Below are 18572 nucleotides of genomic sequence, written 5' to 3'. Positions count from 1 at the left end.
GAGTGTGAAAAAATATGTTTGCCTATAAAGAATTAACTAATAAACGTAACTTGTATATAAAGATATTTTCTATTCCAATTTCGCAGATGTTACGCTGGCTCTGGCTCCTAGACTCCTATTTGCCAGGTGAATTAGGGGTCGTAGGGCGATGGTTGTGTCGCGCAGAGGACCTTCTGCTATCCGACAACGACATCCCCGAGGAAATGACGGAAGAAACCGCCAACATAATCTCGAATAAGCTCGAGGAGCACAAAAAGTTCTTCCTCGATCTTCCGTCCATGACGGAACGATTTCAAGCGGCGAGAAGTAGCGAGGCCGCGTTGAAAGTACATCCTCAACAATTGAACGAAATAGCGACCCGATTGGATAGCCTGGCGAGTCGCGCCGCCAAACGTAGAATCCGACTAAAGTTCCTGGAGCATAAGTGCTGCCTTATTGCTTTCTTGTTCCTAGTTGAAACGAAGTTGAAGAGTTGGAGCGTGAAATACGATACTGAAGAGAGCGTGCACCAGATGCTGGAGCAATATAGAAACTTCGTATCGCGAAACAGAATTTTCCAGGAGTTCCAGAAAGCCTACCTGGACATGCAACAAGTCGTCGAGGACTACAAACGCGAAGGTGACGTAGGTGAGTGGTGATCTCTGTAATTTTATTGATTTAGGCGACGATATTTGTCCATTAAAATTTACAAATTCTCAATTTTTTCAATTAATTTTATTTACTGATCCGATGTTTAGCGTCTGTAATTAAGAGTAGAGAAAATGACTACCATTGGCTCTGCTATAAATTAAAAAAAATTTTTTGAGTTTAAATAGAGATATTAATAAGAATCGTTAGATCGTAAGTCGCCACGATTGATAGTCTTTATTTGGTAAAACACACGATATAAAATTAATACGGAGTACCTTAAGATTAAATAATAATTATCTTAAATTATCGTTGATCATCTACGGTTCAACGATACCAATTGAGCGTTATAAATTCCTATCGTGGACAAACGTTTACTCTACAAATATCTGTTTTGCTATGCCCTAGACACTGAAGAAAGAGCGAGCATCGATCGTTTCATGCGAGAGACCAGCGACAAGTGGAAAAGCGTGTCCATGGATCTGCGTTGCGTGCAAAGCATGCTTGAGGAAGTGGTAGCTTATTGGCGTCGCTGGAACATAATCTCCGATGAGTTCGTGACTTGGTTGAACCGTGCTGAACCTGCCTTGAACCTTCCCGAAGAGGACAAAATGGAATTCTTCCAAGATATAAGCGTGTGGAAAGACAAACACCAACAATTGTCGGACACAGTGACGTTCTTGATCGCCACATCCGACGAACCAGTCGCTTTGCAATTGAAGCAACGTTACACGAGTCTCGCTTCTAGATGGGACTCGCTGTTCCAGGAAGCGAAACAGTACATGCACGCTGGAGACGTGATACGAAATAGAAAAGACTACAGACAGGGCGTGGAAACTTTACAAAAGTGGCTGAGGAACGTTGAATTGGCGTTATCAGCTACTGATTTAACCACAACAGAGAAGATCAAGGCCTACGGTGAGAAGCTGCAAGTCTTCCATAATGAAGTAGAAGGGATCGAAGATCTTTTCAAGAGTATCAGCAAAAAATTCCAGTCGCTCATTCAAGATTTATCTCGAGACGAAGTAGACAAAATGATGAACACCCTGAAGAAAGAGAAGGAGGCGCTGGTTAAAGTACGAGCCTTGATACCGATGCAGTTGCACCTGTACCATCAACTTCTGGTTCAGCAGGAGTCTCTAGAAGCTGGCCAGAAGGAAATAGCTGCCTGGTTGGACGAAGCAGAGAGAATGTTGACCAACGTCGACTTATCAGGTGGTAGAGAGCATATTTTGGCTCAGTTAGAGCGGCATAAAGCCTTCTTCTCGAGAACTCTCTACTATAAATCCATGCTGGAGTCTAAGAACAAAGTGTTCTCCAGTATAGTGAAGTCTGTGGACAGTCACGCGGATGTAGCTACTGCAGAAGGTGGCAGAACCTTGAGAGAATTGAACGAACGGTTCAATCGAGTGTCTCAAGCAGCTCAGGCATTGGAACAACGGCTTCAGGAAGCTGTTAGATGCTGGACCAGGTTCAAAGAATGCGAACGACAGGTCTGTGAGTGGCTGTCGGTCGCCGAGACCATGATGAATGACAAACATACCGATAATAGACGATCTATAGAGTATCACAAGAACTTCTTCAGCAATGTAAACGAGAAATGGATCCAAGATTTTGTGAACGCTGGACAAGACTTGAAGAATATTCTGCCTGTTGAGAAGCAAGCTCCTATTTTGGAAGCTGTCGAATCGCTTCAGAAACGTTGGAAGGAGGTGTTGACGTTCGCTCCTCTTCATTTAATGAGACTCGAGTTTCGCCTGGATGAAACCACGTTCCTGCAGTACCTGAAGGAGATCGAGGTGGAGGTGAATTCGGAACAGCAGGCTTTGATGAAGAATGACAACGTTGAGAATATACTGCAGAGGAACAAAGAGTTCTTCGTGAACCGTGGTACAGTTCTGGAAGTAGAGAAGTGCCTGCAGACTTTGAAGAAGATCAGCAATGCTTATAGCCAGTTGATACCTAACGATACTAGCTTGTCCGAGGCTGCACAACACGCTGAACGCCTGTGGGAGGATTCCGCTCGGAGAGTGGAACGTTTGAGGGAACAATTGAAACAAGTGCCTGAGCAGTGGGCTGCCTATAAGAAAAAGTAAGTATCGTGAAGGCTGTGGATCATCTATCGTTGACGTCTAGTAAATTTGAAGAATTTCCATTCTTCGAATTATCTTTTTACGAATCTTTTTTATTCAGATCTCTTTTTTTTTACGAGTTTCTGCTATCTTTGTAAATTTTTATTCATATACGAATTGTTGATTCAGATTCGACGAGATGGTACGATGGATGGACCATGTAGACAGTAACCTGGCGACTATTCTGCACGAGGTGAATACGCTGGAGGAATTCGAAACAGAAAAAACGGTATTCCAGGTAAGGATTATCCCTGTTCTTACTCTTAAATAATAATAAAAATTTAGATATGTGCATTACAAGGCATTGTTAACGCGAAGCATGCAATTTTTTATTCACCACACACGTTGTATTTAAACATTTCTTCTTCATTCTCTTCTTGTATTGCTTACACTGGACGTAGGTTCAAGTTTTAACGGTAAGTACGATCACGTACACTCCACCATGAAAATTCAATATAAAAACCTCACGTTACAATATTCAAGATAAATGTATCATATTAGAATAAATTTCTTCAAATTATTCAACAGAAAATATGTAGAGAAGCAGACAGCAAGCGGGAAGAGATGAAATGGTTGGTGCAAACCTTGGATAGCCTGACTTCCAATCGTTCAGATCACGAAGCCCTTTCAGAGCAGAACCGTCTGGAACAGTTGATTACTCGTTATAAGAACCTCATACCAACCATAGAAATCACCATGACGAAAACCGATATCTATTCAAAAAGCTACACGTACAGAAAAGAAGTGCGCGAGGTGTGCACTCTTTTGCACAAGGTGAAAGATCAATCGAAGGTCGACGTAGTGTCTGAAATCCCGGAGACCTTGCAGACCGCGGTTACTCATCAGGAAAGCCGTTTGAACCAGTTGGAACAACAGAGATCAAATATCGTGAGCATGCTTCAACGTGGTAAAGATCTTTTGAAAGACCAACACGCGCCTCCATTTGTGTCCTTGGAGGTTCAGCAATTAGAATCAAGCTGGAATGATACTTATGGCCAGAGCGTGGAGACCTTGAAGTCTCTGAAGAGCTCGCAGAAGTTGTGGAATACTTACCTGCAACAGAAAGAGGAGATCATGAGATTAATCGAGCAAGCTGAGGAAGAATTGAGAAAAATCGAGTCGACTACCTATTACGAAGCGTCCCAAGTATCATCCGACCTTCAGAGTAAGCAGGACTTTAGCTCCACATTGAGAAAATCTAGCGAAGAGATGATGAAGAAGCTGAAAGAGACGTACAGTCATTTGACAGAGATTGCACCACCTGAAAGAAGGGAAGTACTGAAGAAAGAGATCACCCAAACTGAGAAACGAGTGGAGACTACTCTGAAGACCGTGCAGGAGAAGGTTGTTTATCTGCAGGAGCATAGTACTAGGTGGAACAAGTTCCAGGCGAAATTGAACGAGTTGCAATTATGGACGCAACAAAGTGCTCCTCAATCGATTGCAGATGCGGAAAACTTGGCCACCACTCCCGAAGAAATGGTTTATAGAACTGAGATCTTGCAGAAAGATATTCAGGAGAGAAGCAGGACGTTGAAATTCCTCGAAGAGGAATCAGAGAAACTGGTGAAAGGTACGAACGAAAGTTTCATTATTTTTTGGTATATCTTTTCTTTCAAATTTCATGATAGTGTTTCGTATTTTTATCATGTTTCAATAAAGTTTCAAACAACTGTCTCATTTATACTCGTAGAGTATGTCGAAAAATTTGGTAGCAAAAAATTGAAGCACTCTGTATAAACTTTCCCTGTTTTTCTTTCTAAAACTAATTTATGTATAAAATAGATAGTCACAAATAATTTAGAAATAATTTATTTGCATTTTCAGGTGAAACTGGTGGTCCAGGAAAGCAGCTGCGCGCTGACATCATAAGCCTCGAGAAAAGCATCGAAACTCTTCAAAAGAGTATCGTGGCCCAACGTCAAACCGCTGTACAGAATCTGGAAACTTGGAAAGAGTACGAGAAAGGAATCAAAGAATTGAAACCTTGGATCGAAGAAGCTGAGTCAAAAGCAGCCACCATAGGCAGCAAACCTACGACTCTGCCGCAAGCAGCTCAAATGTTAGAAACCGCCAGAGCATTCGAAACACGATGTCAACAGCACTTCCCTCAAATTCAAGATTTATCGTTGGTCAGCCAGCGAATATCAGGGAAAACATCAGCCTCCGACGAAGTGGACGCTGTTCACACTCGTTGGAACGCGGTACACGATGTAGCAGTCCAAACAACCACGAAATTAGACAAGCTAGTCACTTCGTGGAACAGCTTTGAATCCGAGATCAAAGAATTTAACGAATGGTTAGAAAAATCCGAGAGAACCGTTCTCATAGAACCAAACACCGAAACACCGGAGGTATCGGTCTTAGAAAAAGAGCTGACTCGATTGAAGGATTTCAACAAGACTATATCCGATCATCAAGCTCAATTGATATCGTTGACCCAAGTGTCTGATCATATTAGTCACGGCTTATCTTTGGAAGGAGCGACCAACTTGAAAGCTCGTGTATCAGACATCAAATCCAGAGTCAGTAAGCTGGCTGACACGGTCAGATTGCAGATCAATCGCGTCTCTGATTCTCTGTTAGCCCGCCAGGAATTCCAGATGAAGATCACCGATCTGGAGAACTGGATGTCACGACTCAGATCGAACGTCGCTGAGATCAGCGACGCAACTGTTGATACCGTTGATACCAATCTTCAGGCTGTGCACGCGTACATCCAGGAACACTCCGAGAAACAGCCCAGTTTGGAAGCTATCTGCGAAGAGGTAAAGGTGATATGTCCTAAAGGATCCATAAAAGCTAAAGCTGCTTTGGTTGACACTTACGTAGATCTAGAGAAGAAGTATAAAGCATTAGGCGACGACTTGCAACAGAAGAAGAAGGGATTGGAGAAATGGATAGAAATGTTGAGTTGGTTGAATGACGCCAATGCTCAGTTAAGTCACTGTAAATACGAAGCTGAGGCTAGAAAACCTACCATTGCTGATTTGGAGAGATTCTCCTCGGAATTGCAGACTATATACGAGAAGATAGACACTTGGAAACAACATGTTTTACCTGACACTGCCATTGGAATTCAGATCAGAGACAAACAGGGCAAACCTCTGTCCGCATCGGGTTTGTTAAACGATTTAGAGAACAAAGCCTTAGCTCTACAGAACGAGATATCCGCGAAACGTGACAGACTAGAGAATCTTGGCGCCAGGTGGAACAATTTCAGAACACTTCAACAAACTATCACGGAGAAGATATTGAACACTCAAACTTCTCTTCAAGAGACGGTTTACAACGTTGACTCATGCAAACAGTTGGCTCCTGCCGTGGAGACGATTGATCGATTAATCGAAGAGCATCAGAAGAGAGAACAGGAGAAAGATATTCTTCATTTTGAAGGAAGTTCCTTGATGAAAGAGGACCAGAGATCGACGACCAATATTCAAGTTGTTTTATCTTCTGTGGATGCTAATTGGGAGAAGGTTAACGAGCTTCTTCGAGAGCAAAGGAAGAAATACGCTGACATGAACACCGACTGGAAAGATTACGAAGAAGCTAAAGAGAAAGTGGAAAAATCTATCAAAGAAGCTACCAGCTTGTATCAATCAGTGAAAGGAGTTTCTTATGACGTTACTCAAGCGAATATCACGTTAGAGAAGCACAAGAAAGCTTTGGAAATGCTGAAGAAAGGCAGACATTTCTTAGACAAAATGGATTCTAAGGCGCAACAGTTGACGAAGGAAGCTTCTTTAATGCCTAGATTCAATTCTGAACTGATCGAAAACGACTTAACCGATGTTCGACAACGATACCAAGATACTTTCAACGATATCAGTGAAAAACTACAAACCTACGAGACTCAGGTAATCATCTGGAAACAAATAGAAGAATCGAAATCTGAACTTATCAAGTGGCTCAATAATACCAACGACGCTTTGACCACTGCGTTTGAGCGTTTAATGGACGCAGAAAATTGTCAAGCCAGGTTAATCAGATACAGAGAGGAGCTGCCTGGTTATCAACAATTGTATCAGAACATCGTCACGAAAATTGAACAATTAGTAAAATCGAACAACGATTCCGATATTCCTACTTTGAGTTCTCTTCATAAATTGTTGGACGATCAGTTCAAGGTGGTTAAAAGTTCGGCGGATAAACTGGAATCTTTGACTTGTACGTTGAACGAAAGAGAAAGAGCGATTAGACAGGAGCTGAAGAGATGTGGTGACGCCATATCGAAAATTCGCGAAGACATTATCAAATGCGATGATTTGACCGGCGAAAACACCAAGATTCTTGGTCGTATCAATAAATGCCAGGAATTAAAAACAGAATTGGAAGAATGTGATTACGCTCTGTCTAAAGTTGAAGAAACACTGACGAAGATGTCTACGGAGTATCCTAGCATTTCCAAGTCGAGTTTGCCAAAGGAATTGCAGGCTCTTCAGCTTCGAAGAGATGGTGTGGCCAGTCATGCTAATAAAGTGATAGCAACGTTGGTAGCCTTCTTAACTAAATTATACCACGAAAAGTTCAGTGCTCTTCAACGTATGGTAGCGACGCTCAAAGAAAAAGTAGCATGGTGCGAACCTGAACAAAGTAGCGATCGTTATAATCTAGAAGTGAAAATGGCGTCCCTGATGGACGTGGAAGCTGGAATTGCCGATTGCACCGCTAGAAAAGAAGACACTGATAACTCCTTGAAGCTTTTAGCATCTGTTGAAAGCGCCGAAACGATGACCGGTTTAAAAACGGAACGTGACAAGGTGGAGAGTGACTTGGAATCCCTGAAGGGTAGTTACAATAAGATCAAAAATGATCTAGAACGAAACATCGCTCTATGGCAACGTTACGAACTTACATCGGAGAATGTCCTGTCCTGGTTGAAGGAGAACGAGAACAGAATCAGAGCTGAAGCTTCTGCGTTACTTAATTTAGACGATATCGAACAGAAAATTGCGGAAATGAGTCAAGTACAGAAGGCAGTGATGGAGTATCAAAGTGAACTGAAAGACCTGACTGCTCTGGCTGAAGACATCACCAGAGTTAGTTCTGAATCCCGAGTGAATCAATACATCAGCCATCTTAATACACGTTACGATTACGTGTTGAAGTTCCTGGCGCAACATTTGGACAGGCTTAAAGAGTTAAAAGAGAACAGGGATCAGTATGTTGCTAATAAGAAGAAACTCGAAGCTTGGATCGAAAATGCCGAGAAAACTTTGAAAGCCTTCGACGAAATCACCGGACCAAAGCCTATAACTTTCTATCAGTCGCGTTTGAAAGAACTGAAAGCTTTTGCCGAAGGACGTGAAGTTGGACAAGCCATATTAAACAAAACCGCGGAAGCTGGCGAAACTTTGTTCGCCAGGGTCACACCGGACCAGAGAGAAATGATCAGAACCGAGTTGAGGAACTTCCGTAACCGCGTGGACGCAATGGCGGACCGTGCTAATGTGATTTATAAAAGAATAGAGAGCGACATGATGCACAGGTCTTCGTTCGAGGATAAATTCTCTCAAGTGAAACAGTGGCTGGTAGATGCACAGAATAAATTAGGAGAGAAACAGGAATTATTACCAACCTTACAAGAGAAGAAGCTGACTCTTCACCTATACAGAGCTGTAGCACAAGATGTTAGCGTGCACAAGAATATTCTTCAACAACTCCAGGATAGACTAAGCTCAGCTCCGGACGACGATGCTAGTGAAATGTTGGGCAACGTGATCGAAGCCCATGAAAAACTGTCTAACGAAGTCGAAGGACGAATTAATATAGCGGAGAAATACGTTTCTAACCACGAAGCGTATCTTCAGACGTTCGAGAAGACTCGGGATTGGATCAATACGGTAATCAACGAGGGAACGCCTATAATCGAGGACTTTTCGGTGGAACGAGACACGGCAGAGACTAAAATCACTGCTATAGAGAATCTTCTTCAACTGAAGGCGGAAGGGGATCGAACTCTGGCTGACTGTAACGAACAATTGAATATCGTTCTTGAACAAACTTCTTTACCAGGTCATCCAGCTTTGCTGTCTAACTTTGAGCAACAGAAAAAGATATGGGAAGATTTCCTGAAGAGATCCATAGCCTCTAGAGACAAGTTGAGGCATATGTTCGACCAGTGGTCGGAATTTGAGAAGATCGTGGAAGACCTGGAGGCCTGGATCAAGCAGATGGAGACACAATTGAAGGATCAAAGTTTGAAGAGTACAGAGGAGGCAAAGAGGGCTCATTTACAGAAGCTAAAGTCCTTGGAAGAGAGCATTATCGCGAAAGGAGCTGAATTTAACGCTGCCATTGAGAAGAGTCAAAGTATCGAGGCTGAAGCAGACCTGGCCACCAGAGCTTCCAGACAATCTACCAAGTATCAGGCTATCAAGAACCAGATAAAAGAAACCGTGATGCGGTACGAACAGTTCGTAAAGGAGCACAATACCTTCAATGTGAAATACAATCAATTATTGCAATGGATCACGGACATTCAATCGGAATTGAAGAAGCACAGCGAAATCGTGGGCGATTTATCCGTGTTGCAAAGTAGACAGAAGCTCATTCGTGACCTTGGTGATACTAGAACGAAGGAGAACGCTAGATTCGAGTCTGTCGTAGATCTCGGAGAGAAATTATATATTCATACGTCCCCCGATGGTAGAGAGATCATCAGACAACAATTGAGAAACTTGAGAACTCTGTGGGATGGATTCACTGAAGATTTGCAAAACACTACGCAGAAATTGGACCAATGCCTGATGCAATTCGCCGAGTTCTCTCTGTCTCACGAGCAATTGACTGCCTGGCTTCGAGACGTGGAACGTGCCATGCATCAACACACAGAATTAAAGTGTACCTTGGAAGAAAAACGAGCACAGTTACAGAATCATAAGATTATGCACCAAGAAATTATGTCTCACCAGTCCCTAGTAGAGTCCGTTTGCGATAAAGCTCAACAGTTGGTGGATCAGACCAAAGACACTTCTCTAAACGTCTTTCTACCTTCTATTAAACAATTGTTCCATAACATCGTAGCGAAATCGAAAGATTTGTTGGAAAATTTGGAAGATTGCGTGGAGAAACATCATAGATTTAACCTGCAAGTGAAGAACTTCTCTGACTGGTTGAATGGCGAAAGAGACAAGCTCGCGGAATGCAACGATGTCACTGGAGAAAGGACAGATATTTCTAGAAGATTAGCTACTTTGGCGACGTTGAAGGACGATCAGATGCAAGGAACGGAACAGCTTGGAAAGTTGAAGGAACTTAGTGATACGGTTGTTAAAAGAACCGCGCCGAAAGGATGGGACGCCATTAATAAAGAGATCACCGTTTTGGAAAGCAACCTTCGTCAATATTTAAGCGAAATAGGTATTTGCAATTTAAATAAAATGCTTCTATCCATAATATTTACTCTTACGATTTGTATAATTTAAACGATTGTTCCATTTCCTTCTTTTTGCCGTGTAGAATCTGTGGAAGAGAAGCAAAAGACAGCTCTTCAGAAATGGCAAGACTTTGAAGACAAATTGGAAACGCATACAAAATGGTTCAGCACGATGGAAGCTGCCTTCAGAGACCAACAATTACAACCTACTTTGCAGGACAAGGAGGCTCGTTTGAAAGCTTTGAAAGAGAAGCGTGACGCCATATTGAAGGAAGAATCGAATATAGACGAGTTCGTTGACAAGTCTCATAGTCTGCTACATGCGAGCGGCGTTGAACGTATCAAACCCATGATCTCGCAAATTAGCAATAGGTAAAACTGTTCAGACAAGAATCGAAATCTTTCAATGTCTCTAAATCTAGATCTTCGCGTATATATATATATATTTATTTATTTTTACGAAAAGATAAAATCGAGATTTTCAATGAAATTGTTCAAATGGAAATTTCAGATACCAACTATTGCACGGGCTTAGCAAAGAAGTAGTGACAAGGTGTCAGAGTATCCTAGACGATCATCGGGCTTACGAAGAGAAACTGAAGGTTGTGGATGCGTGGCTGACTCAATTGGAACAAAGTTTAGCCAGTCTGAAGAAAGACGAGGCAGGTGGAAATCTCGAAGAGAGAGTCTCTCGTTTACAGATATTGTTAGCTGAGAAAGAGCAAGGTGAACATCGATTGGGAAGCTTGATATCGTTTGGGGAGAGGATCCTTGCCGACACATCTGCCCAGGGAAGGGAACTTATTCGTCACGAACTAAGGCAGGCTCGAGAACGATGGGATAAGTTTGTAGAAGGCATAGATGAGCAACAGAAGAAACAGGATGCTCAGTCTTTGCAATGGACCAATTATCAGGAAACTTTGCAACAGATTTTGGCTTGGTTAGACACTATGGAGAGATCTGTGAAACAGGACTCGACGATCACGTGGTCTTCTCTTCAGGAAATTAAATCCAAGTTGTTGAAGAGCAAGGTACTTTTAATTGTTTTCTCGTTTTGTTTTAGAAGCGAAAAAGGTAAGCCTTGTTATCGATAATAAAATATTGTTATCTTTTATAGGGAATGCACCAGGAAATTCTGGCATACAAACGCATCATCGAGGGTGTCTCTGAAAAGGCAAATGCACTGACGTATGCAGTCCAGGCGCCATCAGACGCTCAACAGAAAGCTGCTTCGGTTTCTGGAAGATACGAGGACTTGGTTGAAATGTCACAAAAGAATATAGTCAACCTAGAGACTCTCCTAGACACGTTCCAACAATTTTACGATCTCCAGAAATCCTATCAAGACTATCAGAAACAACAATGGGAACAATTGACCAATTACAGCGACTACACGGGCAATAAAGCTGCCCTCCAAGCTCAGCTGGCCAAGATCATGGAGCTTCAAGATGGCCAGAGGGAAGGAGAATTAAAACTGGATATTCTTAGCGAACACGTGGCTCAGAGTGCATCCAACTTATCGCCTAGATCGTTAGAATCTATGGAAAGAGACCTGGCTTCGTTGAGGCAAGATTTATTTTATTAGTTTATCGTAAACTGTATTCGATTCAAATGAGATGAAACGAGTTAAAATTTCTTGGTAAAATGAATATTTATGTTACAGATTCGAGCATAAGAAATTCGCCATTACAGTAAACGACATTATACGATGCATCGAGGAGAGGATCCAGCAATGGAGCGAGTACGAAAATTCTTTGGAACGTTTATTAGCTTGGTTGGCGGAAGCGGAGTCCTCTTTGAAGAATTACTCCCTAAAGAACTCTCTTGAAGAGAAACAGGAACAACTCGAGAAATACCAGGTAATATTTTATAATCTAGAATAGAGACCACAGTTGTATCTTGCAACGTATGTACACCATACAGGGTTACATCTGTAAGAGCAGATTATTTTAATTAAAAGATTAGTTCAACGTTTCGTTGAAAAATTAACTTTCATCGCGCAAAGTCACACTACGAACGCGATCTGTTTCTTTTTACGAATAACGCGCGAACGGTGCGGAGATTTTTTGATTTTTAATCAAGAAGAGGAAAAGATACGAGAGAGATGAAGTGGTATACAGGATCAGGCATTGTATTTTGGAAAACTTTCTTAGGCACTGCAAAAAACCGCCTTATCGTGGGACACGGATGTGACGGAACTGGTGGCCCTAGGAGACCACCTGGACCAAGTAAGAGAAACATCGAAAAAATTTGTTCGATCAGGGTTGTGAACGCTTTTTTGTCAATTGGTCTCTCGTTACTGTCTCCTTCTCTTTTTCTTCTTCTTCTTTCTCTCTATATTCTAATCGTTCTTTTTGCTTTTTTTCTCTCTTTCTTTTTCTTCTCTTCTTTTCTCAACGATTTAGTTTAGTGTGATGTAAATCGAAAATATTACATACATATATACATATATATGTATGTATATTGAAAATGATTTTATAAGAGCATTGGGGTAAGTTTCAAGAACTCGATACACTGTACACTCACTTTTCACACTATCATACTTACACTTGTCTTTTCTTAAACGTCTTACGAGTAGATACTTTAACACACATAAATTTTCTATCGTCTTCTTATCTCCTGTTTTACTTCGATGCATGCAAACGTGTTGTTTTGAGTACGTTTGATCGAAGAATCGTGTTTCCAAGCCCCTACATTGCGTTGTCATGGCACGCGAAAAAATCCATGACTAGTTGATTGAATTCACATTAACCATCTGTACATGAACATACCCAAACATACAAACAAACATGCGTGTTACCTCTGTGAGTTAAAGGTAGTTTCAGAAAGACGGCAAGCTACCTAATCAGTACACACGTTTTAATTAGTTTGTTCGATAAAGTACACGAAATTTAAAGATAAAAGCTTTCTATATGAAATGTCGTGGGATTCCAATGAGATTTCTGTTCCATAGATGTTGATCGTGAATCTCCGACAGAACGAGGCCGAGTTCGACAAGATGAGCGACGAATCTTCCGAATTGATGCAAATCAGTGGGGAAACAAGGTTCTCAGCCAACGTTCAGCAGATCACCTCGCGTTTCCAATCTATTCAAGCGACTGCTAAGGTGAGTATGAAAAATTACATGTTAAGACTCATAATTATAAGGTAACATTTATCTTTAATTATACAAACAATAATTCAATTATTGATCAATAATTTTGTTAGAAATTTTTAAGTCTTTTACAAGTTCACGCAAGAGACGTATAATTATTTTATAGAGCTTATAATTTCGACAAGTAGTTCCATAATCTGTGCGATTAGAATTCTGTGAATAATCTATGAAGAATTTAAAAATTCTAATTTCATAGAAATTCTTGAAGCAATTATTTAATTAGAAATTCTGATTTATCGAGAAAAAATGTCATCTAATTTAGTCAAATATATTTATCATTCACTCTATTCCCAAACATTTCTCACTCTACTAAGAATATTCTAACGCCTCCACGATAATTAATATCGTTCAAATTTAAAGCTGGCAATTCTTTAAAAAATCACAGGAATTGGTAAAGAAATGCGAACAAGCAGTGGCAGACCACGCAGCCTATCTGGAGCGCTACAAACAGTGTTCAGAATGGCTAGCAAACACCAGAACTACTTATCAATCCATCAAAGACGATCTCAGCGGCACTCTTCAAGAGCTAACCTCGAACGTAGCAACGCTGAAGGATCTTCTAGCTCGTCAATCTTCGGCAACTCTTTTAATAAACAACACCGTGGAAGCTGGAGAACGTCTATACTACACCACAGGCATGGACGGCAGAGAGATCGTTCGTCAACAATTGTTAGATCTTCAACAAGCCTTCGAAGAACTGTACGACAGCATCGCGTCGACCGAACGAGAGTTACAATCGAAGATCTCACGTTGGTCCGGATTCGACGAGTCCAACGAGTCATTCGACAACTGGCTGAAGACTGTCGAGACTCAACTAAAGCCAGAAATCGAATTAAAAACCACACTGGACGAGAAACGAGCTCAGTTGCAAATCTATCGTTCGTTCTTGCACGATATTCAGTCTCATCAACAAGATTTGCTCGATCTTCGCGATAAAGCTGATAATTTACCAGATTCTACTGACAAAATACATCAGACGCTGAAGAAACTGAACGACAGACACGCTACAGTGTTGAAACGAGCTGTTGCGTTCGTTGAAAAGTACGAAGGCATAGTCAGTGATCACCAACAGTACAGCAAGGCTGTGCTCGACACTCACGAGTGGTTAGACGCGACGCACAATGCAGTTATTCTTTGGGGTGACACGGAATTAGAACGAGTGTCCCTTCACACGAACCTGGATCGACTGAAGAATCTATTGCAGAGTTTACCAGAGGACAAACCAAGAGTTCAACAGATAAGAATCCTAGGGGAAAAGGTGATTCCAGGAACCTTGGAATCTGGTCAGATTAACATTCGTTCGCAGATAGACTCCTCGCAGCAAGAATGGGAAAGTTTGGTCACCGCTGTCAAGTCTACTATAGAGAGTCTAGAAAACAAGCTTCAACAGTGGAACGAGTTTGAAACATCGAAAGAACGATGTCTCGCCTGGATGAGAGAAACTGATACCAAACTTCACGCGGTAGACTTGAAGGCTACCTTGCAAGAGAAGAAGGACCAATTGGAGCTTCTGCGCACACTCCAAGGACAGGTTCGCGCGAAAGAACTGGAAATAGATGCTGTCTCCGAGAAAGCTCAACAGCTTCACAAGAATATCACGTCTCGTACCACACATATGTCAGAGTTAAGCATCAAGTACCAACAGATATCGAACAAAGTGAAAGATCTGAACAGTCGTTGGCACCAATACGTGACCACTCATCAAGAATTCGACAATCAAGTGGCAGAGTGCACCAGATGGTTGGATGACATTAGGAAGAAGCTAGCTTACTGCTCTGACCTGGGTGCATCCTCTCAGAAAGATTTAGAGAACAAGATGGAGGTGATTCAAGATCTATTGTTGTACAAGGAAGATGGATTCGCCAAGGTTCAAGGGATCGTAGAACTAGCTCAAGCTGTCTTAGCAAACACAGCACCAACTGGACACAAGGCTATCAACGATGCTGTTGGAAAATTACAGGAACAATGGAGCGCACTAGCCTCGAAGATGTTGGAGACCAAGACCAACTTAGACGATTCTATCAATAAGTGGGCTGGTCTTCTAGAACAGATACAATCGATGAATAAAACTGTTGATTATATGCAGTCTGCTTTGAACGAATTCTTGCCATTCCAAACGACAATGTCTGAAAAGAGATGTCAGTTGGAACGTATCAAGGCCTTGGAAGAGAAAGTTCGATGCGAGAATATCGAAGTGGATAGTCTGAAGATCAAGGTGGCTGAAATGATCGCCAGTGGTCCTCAAGGTCTAGCCGCATCCCAGGCACAGAGCATCTTGAACAGATTCGACACGTTGTTCGAGAAGATTAAATCGTTGTTAACCGAGCGAGAAGAACAATATAAGGATCACAGATTGTACAAAGAAGCGCACGACGATATTATCAATTGGTTGAGTCGAGCTCGTGAAAAGATTCCATCGATGAAACAGAGGCCATTAAGCGATAAATTGGCTATTGAAAATGCTGTGGCTCCATTGGAGAGTTTGTTGAATAAGAAGGCTCAGGGTGAACTCTTGGTGGAACATCTTCAGCATACTGGCAAGGTCGTCTGCGCGAGTACGAGTCCTCAGGGTCAGGAGATTATAATGAACGAGGTGAAAGCTCTAACTCAGAGTTTCGAAGAGCTTTTCAGAGGTAAGTCTATTAAGAGATTTTTAAAAGATTCGAAGATTTTCACACTTTGGTATCACTGGAGTTTAATCTTAGAATCGAAGCTTTGGTGTAGCAACTGATTTTTGACGAAGCTAGTTGCAACGCTGACGAATCGTCAGAACTATCACATTCGTTCAATCTTTTTCCATCGAATCATATTTTCTATCGTTAGACAATTTTTTACATTCCAAAACATTTTTCATATTTAATTCTTGTTCCAATTATATTTCAATGATTTTTTTTTTTAGAAACTAAAGCGAGATTGAAATATTAAGAATTCTAAGACCATGTTACATTAAGGACGATTTATTTTTTTCAATTCCACAGAAATTAAGCAACAAAAGGATCAATTGGAACAAACCGTGAGTCAATGGAGAGACTACAAGGACGAATACGAGCGAATAAGCGATTGGCTACAGCAGTTCGACATCCTCATAAAGGCGCAGAAGAATTCTCTCTTGTCAGACGTAGCAGGGAAAAAGAAACAAGTACAAGAAGTAAAAGAAATACTGGAAAACCTATTAAAGAGACAGGAACAAATCGATAAATTCAACAAGACTGCATCCAGTCTTCTTTCGTCTAACCTGGACACCTACATAAACAACCAACTTCGTCACTTAAACTCTCGCTATCAGGTTCAAGTGAATCTGGCCAAAGACGTTCTGAACAAAGTCGAAACTAACTTGGCTCAGCACGAAGAATACGTAGCTAATTTGGCCAAGACTTGTGCCTGGATCGAAAACGCGAAGCAAATCATTCGCAAAGGGACCGAAGCAGCGTCCACTAGCAGTCGAGAAGAATTACAAAACAGATTAGACAACATTCAAGAATTATTAAGAAAACGCGAGGAAGGACAAAACTTGGTGCATCTGACGGTAAACTGCGGAGAGAAAGTAATGAGAAATACTCGATCAGACGGTCGCGAAGAGATAAACATTCAATTAAAGGAGATTCAAAATGCGTGGGAGAGACTAGTGAAGAAGATTTCGACGACCAAAGTGCGTTTAGAGACGAGTCTGCTTCAATGGGCGGATTATAGTTCGTCGTATTTGCAATTGCAACAATGGATCAACGACAGGGAAGCTAAATTGCAACAAGTCTGTGAACAAAAGGTGTCGAAAGCTAGAAAAGGTCTGGCTGGCTTGAGTTCCTTGGCAATTGGAGAAAGGAAGGCGAATCTTAGACAGACGAACAGTATAGTTCAGGATATAGTGGCGTTCGAGCCGATGATTCAATCGGTTACCACGAAGGCCGAGGATCTTCGACAGGCCACACCAGCCACGGAAATTTCAATAAAATACGAAACCTTGAGCAAACAAGCGCAGGAGTTGTACGCGAAACAAAAAGAAACCGTGGAACAGCATCAGGCGTTTATCGATAGTGGAAACGAATTTATTCAGTGGATAAGAGCGGCTAAGGAGAGACTTGGAAAATGTTCAGAACCTACTGGGGATAAGGAATCGTTGGCGAATAAGATTACACAGTTGAAAGTACTGCAAAGCGAGCTGCCAGAAGGCCAGAAGAAATTGCAACATGCTTTGGAACAAGGGAACGCGGCGTGTCAGATCGCCGACGAGGAGGACAAGGAGATCATCGAGGAGGAAGTTGCGATGCTGCAGGAAGAGTACGATAGCTACGTGTAAGTTTCGTGATCTGTTTCGAACTGTCAGAATTTTTTATATTTTTATGACGTACTTTCAATCGCATCATATGTATCCCATAATTTTCTCAATATATTTCTTGCATTTTTCTTTTTTCCTTTTATCTTTATCGACATCGTTGACATCGCTGATAATAAACAACAAGTTCGATAATTAAATAATCAGAAATCAGAAATTCTCCGATTAAATGTTCGGTACAGAATTAATTATTTAAATACCAAAGTTCTATATCTCTGTTAACAGAGACTCGCTGAACAACACGAAGAGTTTACTGGAAGTAGGAATAGTGAAATGGACGGAGTACGAGGACCAATTTTCAGAAGCTACCGAGTGGCTCACGCAGACCGAGCAATTGGTGCAATCGTTCAACAAACTTCAGGATAGTTTGGAAGAAAAGAAGAATGTTCTTGAACAATTCCAGATCCATTTACAGACGTTGTTCGACTGGCAAAGAGAACTTGATCGACTGAACATGAAGGCTCAGATGTTATTGGAAACTTGTGCAGACACCAGAATCTCGAACGCTATCACCCAATTGACGACCAAGTATAACGCGCTTCTATCTTTGGCTAAAGAAATAATGAGACGTCTGGAATTACATTATCAGGTATATCCCATTACTGAACTTTGAGTGTTAGGGATGCTTAAAAGATTAGGATAAAAGAAGAATTAGGATCTGAAAAAGATTAGGATCTGCACAGTTTAGTGTCGCATTCTCAAATAATTTTATTCTGCATTACCTTGTACTGCAGTCTACGTTCTTCGCTGTTACTTTTTAATATAAGCTTCTATAGTAATCTTGAAGCTATTTGCTCATACGACAATTTTTTCTACGGTTCGATATTCGATAGATTTTCAAGCTAATTATCAAAACAATTTCTTTTAATATTTTTTAATAAAAATCGAAACTTGAATTGCTGAGGTTATTAGATGTGCGAGCAAAGGAACTCGTGGATAAATTGTAAG

The 18572-nt window shown here is 41.3% G+C and overlaps 1 protein-coding gene across 19 annotated transcripts in view; it reads left to right on the top strand.

The window, feature by feature from the left end:
• Msp300 (Muscle-specific protein 300 kDa) overlaps positions 1–18572 on the top strand; it is a 110532-nt gene that overhangs the window by 20892 nt on the left and 71068 nt on the right. For 17 of the 19 annotated variants that reach the window (XM_072005985.1, XM_072005998.1, XM_072005999.1 and 14 more), the window contains exons 9-22: positions 87–627; positions 1036–2719; positions 2889–2997; positions 3288–4332; positions 4587–10124; positions 10224–10512; positions 10652–11171; positions 11258–11706; positions 11804–11999; positions 12294–12368; positions 13094–13246; positions 13680–15927; positions 16273–17584; positions 17850–18213. In XM_072005985.1, coding sequence (XP_071862086.1) covers positions 87–627; positions 1036–2719; positions 2889–2997; positions 3288–4332; positions 4587–10124; positions 10224–10512; positions 10652–11171; positions 11258–11706; positions 11804–11999; positions 12294–12368; positions 13094–13246; positions 13680–15927; positions 16273–17584; positions 17850–18213 — 14523 coding nt within the window. The remainder of the gene's footprint in view (positions 1–86; positions 628–1035; positions 2720–2888; positions 2998–3287; positions 4333–4586; positions 10125–10223; positions 10513–10651; positions 11172–11257; positions 11707–11803; positions 12000–12293; positions 12369–13093; positions 13247–13679; positions 15928–16272; positions 17585–17849; positions 18214–18572) is intronic. The other 2 variants (XM_072005987.1, XM_072006003.1) reach the window with 1 other exon arrangement.

Source organism: Bombus fervidus, chromosome 6 (assembly GCF_041682495.2).
Source record: "Bombus fervidus isolate BK054 chromosome 6, iyBomFerv1, whole genome shotgun sequence".
Lineage (NCBI taxonomy): Eukaryota > Metazoa > Arthropoda > Insecta > Hymenoptera > Apidae > Bombus > Bombus fervidus.
Note: the sequence above shows the minus strand (reverse complement) of the source record. Positions and strands in the feature narration are given on the sequence as shown.